Consider the following 13,124-nt stretch of genomic DNA (forward strand, 5'->3'; position numbering starts at 1 on the left):
CACTGATTGTAAAGAAGTCATGGAGTTGCCTTGATGAAGCTTTCTGTTCCTGTTTGTATCTTTTATAATTGTAAAATAAATAAAGATTTACTCTTCTTAAAAAAAAAAAAAAACATGTAGTGCCCTCCCCCCGAAGGAGGGGCTGAGAATGTAGCCATTTCACCAAAGACGTGTAGCAAAAAAAGTTTTGGCCAAAACTTATGAAGAAATTCAATTTGTTTTTTTAATGTTTTTTATTGGAAATGTTTTATAGCAGAAAATAAAAAAAAATATATTTATTTTTCAAAATGTTTGGTCTTTATTTGTTTATATAATAAAAAACACACACCGAGGTGATCAAACACCACCAAAAGAAAGCTCTATCTGTGTACAATGTCGCACGACCGCGCAATTACCAGTTAAAATAGCGCAGTGCTGAGTAGCCAAAAATGGCCTGGTCATGAAGGGGGGTAAAATCCCCTGGATACATAAAAAATGCAGAAAATATTTTACTATTATTTCTTCTTAGCAGAGGCTTATAGACGGCGGATTTATTACATTTCTAATATCAGAGCGATCGCCGTCATTTATAGGACAAGATTATCAGAGGATCCCCCGATGAAGATCCGCCCCCTCCCCCCCTCCCCCACCTATCATTATTAATGGATTATAAATGATAAGGATGATATTATGTGTCCAAATACAGAACAGGAAGTGATTGGAAGACGCGATCATCTCAGCACTCCTGACTCCGCCCACCAATCTCCGATCATTAGAGGAGGAGGGGAGATCCGATTCCGGAATATTCACTGGATTCCCTTCGCTCTCAGCTCATCCCGCACACGGCTCAGATAATCCGGATCCGGGTAACCGAAACTACCGGAGGAAAATAATCAATACTCATCAATTACCCCCTCTGTATACCCCCCCCCTATATATACATACACCCCCCCCCTATATATACATACACCCCCCCCCTCTGTATATACATACACCCCCCTCTGTATATACATACACCCCCCCCTCTGTATACTGTATACCCCACATACCCCCCCATATAAGACATACTCCCCCCTCCCTCCAATATACCCCACATACACCCCCCCTCTGTATATAACACACATACACCCCTCTCTGTATATAACACACATACACCCCTCTCTGTATATAACACACATACACCCCCCTCTGTATATAACACACATACACCCCCCTCTGTATATAACACACATACACCCCCCTCTGTATATAACACACATACACCCCCCTCTGTATATAACACACATACACCCCCTCTGTATATAACACACATACACCCCCCTCTGTATATAACACACATACACCCCCCTCTGTATATAACACACATACACCCCTCTCTGTATATGATATGCATTCATCTTACTCCTGGGGGCCCCCGTGGGTACTGGTTTTATGGTGGACATCATTCCAGGTGACGGTGTCGGTGGCGCCGGTTGTACGAGATTCTCCCACAGTGAAGATCAGTCGCTGATCAAAGGCTCTTTTCAGCAGAAGAAGGATGTCTCTCCCCTCCTTGTTATCCGGTAAATAGGCCCGACGTCTGGTACCTGAGAAAGATCTTCCGGGACGAGGATGGTTCTCCTGGATAATGAGAGAATGGGAGTCATGAGAAGAGAGGAGGGAGCCCTGCACACCTCCTGTATTGAGACATCAGCCTGTGTATAGCACTAAATCCAAATCATAATATCCCAGGAGGGGATGAGAACCGGAGATATTCCGGATGTTACATAGTAAGTCCCCCCTCTGTGTGTGATGAGATGTCAGTGTTACATTGTATATGTCTGCATGTTGGGGTCGTTCAGGTGATTATCTAATCGTTTCTTGAAACCATCAATGCCCCTCCCCCGATGAGACCACCGCCTGTGGAAGGGAATTCCCCATCCTTGCTGCTCTTACAGTAAAGAACCCTCTACGTAGTTTAAAGTTTGTAACGGTCACCACCGTTTACGATATTCCATTCCATCGCCCCACGACAACTTATCCGACACTCCAACCATCCAACAGACACGATCCATTCCCCCAGAATTAAGACGAGACACAAGCTCTGTTCTTTCTGGTTCCAAAATGTATAAAAACTTTTAATGGTACCTTAGCTTTCTTATATACAGTACAAATATGTTACAGTAATCAAAGGAACAAAGAAACTCTCCGCCCACACATCACACAATGGGGCTTCAATACACCTTCTTTTAGATAATGACATTCGGTTGAGTTAATTATTAGTCATCCCCCAGACGTCCCGTCTCCGCAATAATCTATTCACTGCTACATAATGCACATTCCTTTGTAGACGTAATTGACATGCTAATCCATTACACCTGAAAAAGAGACGTCTGACCTTTAGACTGCTAACTCACAACACCTCTATCATCAATAGTATCTTCATATCTTCACACCAAACAGTGGCCCGGATTCAGAGACAATTGCGCCTGCGTAACCATAGTTACGCAGCGCAATTGCTTACTTGCGCCGGCGTAACGAATGCTCCTGATTCAGGAACCTTGTTACGCCGACTGCAGCCTAAGATATGCGTGGCATAAGGCTCTTATGCCCGCATATCTTAGGCTGCATTCTTGCGTTGGCCGCTAGGTGGCGTTCCCATTGTGCTCAGCGTATAGTATGCAAATTGCATACTAACGCCGATTCACAACGTTACACGAGCCCTGCGTACGCAGTTTACGTCGTTTGCGTACGGCGGTTTTCGCATAAGGCTGCCCCTGCTATTAGCAGGGGCAGCCAATGTTACGTATATACCCGTCATTCCCGCGTCGTGAAATTTGAACTTTACGTAGTTTGCGTAAGTGATTCGTGAATGGCGCTGGACGCCATTCACGTTCACTTTGAAGCAAATGACGTCCTTGCGACGTCATTTGCCGCAATGCACGTCGGGAAAGTTTCCCGATGGAGCATGCGCTCTACGATCGGCACGGGAACGCGCCTAATTTAAATGATTCCCGCCCCCTATGGGATCATTTAAATTGCGCACGCTTACGCCCGGCATTTTGCCGGAGCGCACACGCAATTTACGGAGCTACTGCATAACATGAATTATCAGTAATGTCCCATCGCATGTAATTTATAATTTCTCAGTCACCCTATGCCCAAAAGGGGCACAGGATGACCCTAGACCCAAGAGTCATTAGTGACACTGGCACAGGAGTACCCCCCCCATCCTTCAAAGGTCTCTGGGTGTCACGGGCCATTCTGTTACAAAGTTAAACCTCTTTCCTTCTAATTTTAATGAGTGGCCACGTGTCTTATTAAACTCCCTTCCGCAAAAAAGTTTTCTCCCTATTGTGGGGTCACCAGTCCGGTGTTTGTGAAATCATCTCCCCTCCCCCGTCTCTTCTCCAGAGAGAATAAGTTCAGAGCTCACAACCTTTCCTCATCACTAATATCCTCCATTCCTCCTCCAGACCCTTTATTAGCTTTGTTGTCCTTCTTTGTCCTCGCTCCATTTCCAGTGCATCCTTCCTGAGGACTGGTGCCCAGAACTGGACGGCATACTCCAGGTGCGGCCGGACCAGAGTCTTGTAGAGGGGGAGAAATATCCTTTTATCTCTGGAGTTCATCCCCTTTTTAATGCCAATATTCTGTTTGCTTTGTTAGCAGCAGCTTGGCATTGCTGAGCCTCTCATCTACTAGGACCCCCAGGTCCTTTTCCATCCTAGATCCCCCCAGAGCTCCTCCCTCCCCCATACCTGAGCCTCTCATCTACTAGGACCCTCAGGTCCTTCTCCATCCTAGATTCCCCCCCAGAGGTTCTCCCCCCATACCTGAGCCTCTCATCTACTAGGACCCCCAGGTCCTGTTCCATCCTAGACCCCCCCAGAGCTCCTCCCTCCCCCATTGCTGAGCCTATCATTGTGACGGGAGGGCCCGTGGAACCCAGAGTCCCTTGGAAAGTATGGGATACCCTTGTTTCAGCTCCCTAGGCACCTCTTGTGTCTAAGTGAACCTGTGTCCATTAGGGGCACGGGGGGTTAGCAAGAAAATAATGAAAATTAAGAATGTGGCTTGGGTTACATAAAATGGAACCCTGTATAAGCCATATTAGTAAGACTGACTGATTCATACTGTTAGGAGGTGCGGATTTCAACTCCAGCCACCTGTCTGTCTGTTGTCTGCTATAATGTGCTAATTAACTCTGCTATTGTGTGAAGGAGTCCTGTGTTGATTTGTGATAATGTTGATTGTGTCTTCTGAGCTACAAGACGGCAAGTCTGGCCTAAAGGTCATGTCTCCGAGTCATCTAGGCTGTCTAAAGGATTGCTAATGAGCTCATGTTAATTAGGTTTCTGGTCACAGGTGTATTTCCAGAGTAAATATGAGCAGGAGGTAAGCACCTCCTCTTCTACTGTATAAAAGAGCCTGTATTCCTTTCAATAAAGATCATTCCTGTTTGACCCTCAACGCGGACCTTCGTCTCGTATTTGGGGGAGAATTATTCGTATGGGTTTCTTGTTCGGCTGATTGGAGTGTTCGGTAGCTGCCTTTGTGTTCGAGAATGGAATGTCCTAAACGACTTTAACCCTTTCATACTCAGGGTGTCGTTACAATGACACACAAAGTGACCGTGATACTTGTAGTGTTGATTTTATTATGTTGGTTTTAATATACACTATATTGTCAAAAGTATTGGGACACCCGCCTTTACACATATGGGGCCATATTCTGAGTAAAGTTACGATGGAGTATCTCAGGAAACTCCGTCGTATCTCTCTTTTTTGGCCCGTGTATCTATGCGAGTGATTCTTAGAATCATTTTCGCATAGATACGCTGAAGATCCGACATGTGCAAGTCACTTACACTGTCGGATCTTAAATGTAATTATTCCGCCGGCCGCTAGGTGGCGTTTACGTTCAGGTCTCATTTGTTTATGCAAATGAGCCTGATACGCCGATTCCCGAACGAATTTGCGTCGTGTAACCGTCGCTTACGTCGTTTGCGTAGGCGTAAGGTTACCCCTGCTATATGAGGGGTAACCTTACGCCATTCCCACGTAGGCCATGTTAAGTATGGCGTCGGGTCCGCGTCGTGTTTTCCCCGTCGGGTACGTCGTTTTACCAAGTCGTTCTTGAATACGACTTTACGTCAATGACGCACACGTCGGCGTCATTGACGTTTTACGCCGAGAACTGGAGCATGCGCACTGGGCTATTTTAAGCCCGGCGCATTCACAGTTCGTTAGAATCGGTGGCGCGCTTAATTTAAATAGAAGCCGCCCCCTTGGATTTACACGGGGATTACGCCGGGCCAAATACACTACGCCGCCCCAATCTACGGAGAAAGTGTTTGGGGAATACAGCACTTGCTCCTGTAAGTTGGGGCGGCGTAGTGTAAATGGCTTACGCTACGGCCGCCTACTTTCTTCAAGAATATGGCCCACGAACTTTAATGGCATCCCAGTCTTAGCCTGTAGGGTTCAATGTTCAGTTGGCCCCGCCCTTTGTAGCTAAAACAGCTTCACCTCTTCTGGGAAGGCCGTCCCAATGACAGCTGATCATGTGATGTAAATAAAAGCCGGTAATCGGCTTATGTGAAAGGGACATCGGTCCCGAAGAGGAAGGAGGCACATCTGCCTCGTGTGCCGCCTTCCCCCTGCAATTGCCCACCAGTGCCACCCATCGGTCTGATTCCTGGTTTCTGACAGATATCTCAAGAGAATCCAGTCCTGTCAGGACATCTCAGGAGAATTCTACCATTACCTCTGAGGTCTGCACTCACCTTCTGGGTGCCCCCGGGGATGTGATAGGTGATCTCGATGGTTCCACACCCAGGATACCCCGGTAAGGAGATTCTGTGTCTTGTCTCATTCATAGTCCCATCAGGCTGGTCTCCTGTGACTGTCCCATAAGAGACTCCACATATCGCACACACAGGTTTATAGGCCGTGGCTCGTTTAAGACATTCCCTACAGTACGCATGCTTACACTTCTCCAATATCACCTTCTCTTCTGGCTCACACAGGCAGATAGGACACAAGTCTGGTTCTTCTTTCTGTGTATTGGCGGAGGACCTGCTGGTGTTCAATGGATCCCCTGAGGAAGCTCCCGTCTGACCTCTTCCTGGATTCCGGCTGCCATTAAGTTTCCGTTCTTCCATCTTCACATTGTACTTCTTCTCGATGTCAGAGATCTGCCGGAGCTTTAATTTCCTCAGGATATCCATGTGTGTGGTGTCTACTCTTATCTCCGCCCCCATGACATCACTTGGGGAACTTCTGATAGCCAATCGCTGCATCTTCAGGGTCGCTTCATTTCGGGGCAACTGCCGGATCCCGGGAAGGTCTTTACTTCCAATATCCTGAACTTTCACAGGCATGGTGAGTTCTATGATATGATTCCTTCTTCCCAGAACTCTTCTCTGATCTGTGAGGAGGAAAAATAAATCCGTGAAGAACCCAACCAGCTAAAGGTGCCCCAAAACAGGAGGTGAGCGGGCTACCATCTCATTACTAAACTCCTCCCCCCAAAGTATCATCAGAAATCTCCACCTCCCCCCCTCCCCCCAATGTATCATCATAGTTCTCCACCGACCCCCCCCCAAAGTATCATCAGAGTTCTCCACCGACCCCCCCCCCCCCAAAAGTATCATCATAGTTCTCCACCGACCCCCCCCCCCCAAAGTATCATCATAGTTCTCCACCGACCCCCCCCCAAAGTATCATCAGAAATCTCCACCGACCCCCCCCCCCCAAAAGTATCATCATAGTTCTCCACCGACCCCCCCCCCCCAAAAGTATCATCATCGTTCTTCACTGACCCCCAATATATCATCAGAGTTCTCCACCGACCCCCCCCCCCAAAGTATCATCATAGTTCTCCACCGACCCCCCCCCCCCAAAGTATCATCATAGTTCTCCACCGACCCCCCCCCAAAGTATCATCATGGTTCTCCACCGACCCCCCCCCCCCCCAAAGTATCATCATAGTTCCCCCCCCCCCCCCCCCCCCAAAGTATCATCAGAAATCTCCACCGACCCCCCCCCCCCCCAAAAGTATCATCATAGTACTCCACCAACCCCCAATCTATCATCATAGTTCTCCAATGCCCCCCCCCCCGCCAAAGTATCATCATAGTTCTCCACCCCCCCCCCCCCAAAGTATCATCATAGTTCTCCACCGACCCCCCCCCCCCCAAAGTATCATCATAGTTCTCCACTGACCCCCAAAAGTATCATCATCGTTCTTCACTGACCCCCAATATATCATCAGAGTTCTCCACCGACCCCCCCCCCCCAAAGTATCATCATAGTTCTCCACCGACCCCCCCCCCCCAAAGTATCATCATAGTTCTCCACCGACCCCCCCCCCCAAAGTATCATCATAGTTCTCCACTGACCCCCAATATATCATCATAGTTCTCCACCGACCCCCAAAATATCATCATAGTTCTCCACTGACCCCCAATATATCATCATAGTTCTCCACCGACCCCCAATGTATCATCATAGTTCTCCACTGACCCCCAATATATCATCATAGTTCTCCACTGACCCCCAATATATCATCATAGTTCTCCACTGACCCCCAATATATCATCATAGTTCTCCACTGACCCCCAAAATATCATCATAGTTCTCCACTGACCCCCAAAATATCATCATAGTTCTCTACTGACCCCCAATGTATCATCATAGTTCTCCACTGACCCCCAATATATCATCAAAGTTCTCTACTGACCCCCAATATATCATCATAGTTCTCCACTGACCCCCAATATATCATAGTTCTCCATTGACCCCCAAAATATCATCATAGTTCTCCACTGACCCCCAAAATGTCATCATAGTTCTCCACTGACCCCCAAAATATCATCATAGTTCTCCACTGACCCCCAAAATATCATCATAGTTCTCCACTGACCCCCAAAATATCATCATAGTTCTCCACTGACCCCCAATATATCATCATTGTTCTCCACTGACCCCAATGTATCATCATAGTTCTCCACTGACCCCCAAAATATCATCATAATTCTCCACTGACCCCCAATGTATCATCATAGTTCTCCACTGACCCCCAATGTATCATCATAGTTCTCCACTGACCCCCAAAATATCATCATAGTTCTCCACTGACCCCCAAAATATCATCATAGTTCTCCACTGACCCCCAAAATATCATCATAGTTCTCCACCGACCCCCCCCCCCCCAAAGTATCATCATAGTTCTCCACTGACCCCCAAAATATCATCATAGTTCTCCACTGACCCCAATGTATCATCATAGTTCTCCACTGACCTCCAAAATATCATCATAGTTCTCCACTGACCCCCAATATATCATCATAGTTCTCCACTGACCCCCAAAATATCATCATAGTTCTCCACTGACCCCCAATATATCATCATAGTTCTCCACTGACCCTCAATGTATCATCATAGTTCTCCACTGACCCCCAATATATCATCATAGTTCACCACTGACCCCCAATGTATCATCATAGTTCTCCACTGACCCCCAATGTATCATCATAGTTCTCCACTGACCCCCAATATATCATCATAGTTCTCCACTGACCCCCAAAATATCATCATAGTTCTCCACTGACCCCCAATATATCATCATAGTTCTCCACCGACCCCCAAAATATCATCATAGTTCTCCACTGACCCCCAAAATATCATCATAGTTCTCCACTGACCCCAATGTATCATCATAGTTCTCCACTGACCCCCAAAATATCATCATAGTTCTCCACTGACCCCCAAAATATCATCATAGTTCTCCACTGACCCCCAATGTATCATCATAGTTCTCCACTGACCCCCAATATATCATCATAGTTCTCCACTGACCCCCCAATGTATCATCATAGTTCTCCACTGACCCCCAATATATCATCATAGTTCTCCACTGACCCCCAAAATATCATCATAGTTCTCCACTGACCCCCAAAATATCATCATAGTTCTCCACTGACCCCCAATGTATCATCATAGTTCTCTACTGACCCCCAATATATCATCATAGTTCTCCACTGACCCCCGATGTATCATCATAGTTCTCCACTGACCCCCAAAATATCATCATAGTTCTCCACTGACCCCCAAAATATCATCATAGTTCTCCACTGACCCCCAAAATATCATCATAGTTCTCCACCGACCCCCAATATATCATCATAGTTCTTCACTGACCCCCAAAATATCATCATAGTTCTCCACTGACCCCCAATATATCATCATAGTTCTCCACTGACCCCCAATGTATCATCATAGTTCTCCACTGACCCCCAAAATATCATCATAGTTCTCCACTGACCCCCAATGTATCATCATAGTTCTCCACTGACCCCCAATATATCATCATAGTTCTCCACTGACCCCCAATGTATCATCATAGTTCTCCACTGACCCCCAATCTATCATCATAGTTCTCCACTGACCCCCAATGTATCATCATAGTTCTCCACCGACCCCCAATATATCATCATAGTTCTCCACCGACCCCCAATATATCATCATAGTTCTCCACTGACCCCCCAATGTGTCATCATAGTTCTCCACTGACCCCCCAATGTATCATCATAGTTCTCCACTGACCCCCCAATGTGTCATCATAGTTCTCCACTGACCCCCCAATGTATCATCATAGTTCTCCACTGACCCCCAAAATATCATCATAGTTCTCCACTGACCCCAATATATCATCATAGTTCTCCACTGACCCCCAAAGTATCATCATAGTTCTCCACTGACCCCCCAATGTATCATCATAGTTCTCCACTGACCCCCAATCTATGATCATCATAGTTCTCTACTGACCCCCAATATATCATCATAGTTCTCCACTGACCCCCAATGTATCATCATAGTTCTCCACTGACCCCCAAAATATCATCATAGTTCTCCACTGACCCCCAAAGTATCATCATAGTTCTCCACTGACCCCCCAATGTATCATCATAGTTCTCCACTGACCCCCAAAGTATCATCATAGTTCTCCACTGACCCCCAATCTATCATCATAGTTCTCCACCGACCCCCAATGTATCATCATAGTTCTCCACTGACCCCCAATATATCATCATAGTTCTCCACTGACCCCCAATATATCATCATAGTTCTCCACCGACCCCCAATATATCATCATAGTTCTCCACTGACCCCCCAATATATCATCATAGTTCTCCACTGACCCCCAATATATCATCATAGTTCTCCACTGACCCCCAATGTATCATCATAGTTCTCCACTGACCCCCAATATATCATCATAGTTCTCCACTGACCCCCAATCTATCATCACAGTTCTCCACTGACCCCCAATATATCATCATAGTTCTCCACTGACCCCCAATATATCATCATAGTTCTCCACTGACCCCCAATATATCATCATAGTTCTCCACTGACCCCCAATGTATCATCATAGTTCTCCACTGACCCCCAAAATATCATCATAGTTCTCCACTGACCCCCAAAATATCATCATAGTTCTCCACTGACCCCCAAAATATCATCATAGTTCTCCACTGACCCCCAATATATCATCATAGTTCTCCACCGACCCCCCAATATATCATCATAGTTCTCCACCGACCCCCAAAATATCATCATAGTTCTCCACTGACCCCCAATATATCATCATAGTTCTCCACTGACCCCCAATCTATCATCATAGTTCTCCACCGACCCCCAAAATATCATCATAGTTCTCCACTGACCCCCAATATATCATCATAGTTCTCCACTGACCCCCAATATATCATCATAGTTCTCCACTGACCCCCAATGTATCATCATCGTTCTCCACTGACCCCCAAAAAGACTTGTAGAGAAAGGGGGTTCTCCAAAGTATTGACTCCGGGGGGCGCCATACAAATGCCCCTCCCCCCCCCCCACACTTTTCACAGATTTATTTGTATCATTTTCCTTCCACTTCACAATTATGTGACACTTTGGCCCAGATTCTGAAAGGGCTTACAACGGCGCAACGCCATTTGCGCCGTCGTAAATCCTAATCTGGCCCGGCGTATCTATGCGACTGATTCTTAGAATCAGTTACGCATAGACATCCATTAGATCTGACAGGCGTAAGTCTTTTACGCTGTAAGATCTTAGATGCATTTTTTTTCCCGCCGCTAGGTGTCGCCTCGTCGTTTTCCCCGTCGTCTATGCAAATTAGCTATTTACGCGAATTCCTGAACGTACGCGCGGTCGACGCAGTGAAGTTACGACGTTTACGTTAGATTTGCGACGCGTAAAGTTGCCCCTGCTATATGAGGGGCAACCAACGTTAAGTATGGCCGTCCTTCCCGCGTCGAAATTAAAAAATTTATGTCGTTTGCGTAAGTCGTCCGTGAATGGCGCTGGACGCCATTTACGTTCACGTCGAAACCAATGACGTCCTTGCGACGTCATTTCGTGCAATGCACGTCGGGAAATTTTAGGGACGGCGCATGCGCAGTACGTTCGGCGCGGGGGAACGCGCCTAATTTAAATGATCCACGCCCCCTACCCGGATCATTTGAATTAGGCGGGCTTGCGCCGGAGGATTTACGCTACGCCGCCGCAACTTTACAGGCAAGTGCTTTGTGAATCAGGCACTTGCCCGTAAAACTTGCCGCGGCGTAACGTAAACGAGATACGTTACGCCCGCATAGTTTCACGCCGAGATACGAGAATCTGGGCCTTTGTGTCTCTCACATAAAATCCCAATAAAATACGTTTACGTTTTTTGGTTGTACCAAAATGTGGGGAATTTCAAGGGGTATGAATACTTTTTCAAGGCAAAAATATTTTGTTTTTCATTATAAATTATTATGTGTAGTTTTCTTTAGTATATACCGTACTTATCGGCGTATACCGCGCACTTTTTTGCCCTGAAATTCAGGGCAAAATCGTGGGTGCGCGATATACGCCGATCCCCGCTTCCCACGCACAGGACGCACAGGACATGACCGCGAGAGGAGCCGAGCCTGCCCGACTATACACGAGTGTACTGCGCTCGGTATATGCCGGCGCAGTAGTTCAAACTCAGCGCGGGAAGCGGGGATCGAGCAGGGAGGACACCGCAGAAGGACGCCGGACCCGACGAGGAGGACACCACCGAAGTCGCAGACGGACGCCGGACCCGACGAGGAGGACACCACCGAAGCCGCAGACGGACGCCGGACCCGACGAGGAGGACACCACCGAAGTCGCAGACGGACGCCGGACCCGACGAGGAGGACACCACCGAAGCCGCAGACGGACGCCGGACCCGACGAGGAGGACACCACCGAAGCCGCAGACGGACGCCGGACCCGACGAGGAGGACACCACCGAAGCCGCAGACGTACGCCGGACCCGACGAGGCCGCCGATGGACGCCGCGCAAGACACCAAAACTGTAAGTACTAAAATGTTTTTTTTTACAGGAATTGCGGGTCCACTTTAGGGGTGCGCGCTATACGCCGGAGCGTGCAATACCCTGATAAATACGGTAATAATTTATATTTGTGAGAAGAGCGCAGCGCTATTTACCAGCAGATAACGGGACTCACCATCCTGATTCTGGAAGACGGCGCAGTACGTCTGTCCATCCACTCGGGTCACATGACACTCTCCTCCGCCAGACTTCGTATTGGATCCAAAATATTTCTTTAGCTTTACCGATAAATCTCTCTGTGAAGGCGACGTTCTCACCAGGATGGGGTGTCCCCTGTCCAATGTCTGTCCATCCCTCTGCCCCCCCACTCTCTGTCCATCCCTCTTCCCCCCCACTGTCTGTCCGTCCCTCTGCCCCCCCACTGTCTGTCCATCCCTCTGCCTCATCGATATCTGTCCATCCCTCTGCCTCATCGATATCTGTCCGTCCCTCTGCCCCCCCAAAGTCTGTCCAACCCTCTGCCCCCCGACTGTCTGTCCAACCCTCTGCCCCCCCAACGTCTGTCCGTCCCTCTGCCCCCCAAAAATCTGACCATCCCTCTGCCCCCCCAACGTCTGTCTATCCCTCTGCCCCCCCATTGTCTGTCTATCCCTCTGCCCCCCCAACGTCTGTCCGTCCCTCTGCCCCCCCAACGTCTGTCCGTCCCTCTGCCCCCCCAACGTCTGTCCAACCCTCTGCACCCCCACTGTCTGTCCAACCCTCTGCCTCTCCACTGTCTGTCCATCC

At 47.9% G+C, this 13,124-nt stretch overlaps 1 protein-coding gene across 1 annotated transcript; it reads right to left on the reverse strand.

Moving 5' to 3' along the window:
* Window positions 1–407: 407 nt before the first annotated feature.
* On the reverse strand, window positions 408–12,710 carry LOC120944310 (E3 ubiquitin-protein ligase DTX3L-like). The gene is made up of 4 exons (XM_040358344.1): window positions 12,514–12,710; window positions 5,747–6,390; window positions 1,384–1,599; window positions 408–857 (listed from the first exon to the last, which is right to left on the reverse strand). The coding sequence occupies exons 2-4, from the start codon at window positions 6,341–6,343 to the stop codon at window positions 786–788; spliced, it is 885 nt and encodes a 294-aa protein (XP_040214278.1). The 5' UTR covers window positions 6,344–6,390; window positions 12,514–12,710; the 3' UTR covers window positions 408–785.
* Window positions 12,711–13,124: the final 414 nt, after the last annotated feature.

This window comes from Rana temporaria, chromosome 6, assembly GCF_905171775.1.
Source record: "Rana temporaria chromosome 6, aRanTem1.1, whole genome shotgun sequence".
NCBI lineage: Eukaryota > Metazoa > Chordata > Amphibia > Anura > Ranidae > Rana > Rana temporaria.

Excerpts from the sequence above, each read along its gene's own strand:
- LOC120944310 (XM_040358344.1), bottom strand. The coding sequence starts at position 6,343 with ATGCCTGTGAAAGTTCAGGATATTGGAAGTAAAGACCTTCCCGGGATC. Across the intron at positions 1,600-5,746 it reads TCCCCGGGGGCACCCAGAAG|GAGAACCATCCTCGTCCCGG; the intron begins GTGAGTGCAGAC and ends CTCATTATCCAG. Across the intron at positions 858-1,383 it reads GTACCCACGGGGGCCCCCAG|AGTTTCGGTTACCCGGATCC; the intron begins GAGTAAGATGAA and ends TTTTCCTCCGGT.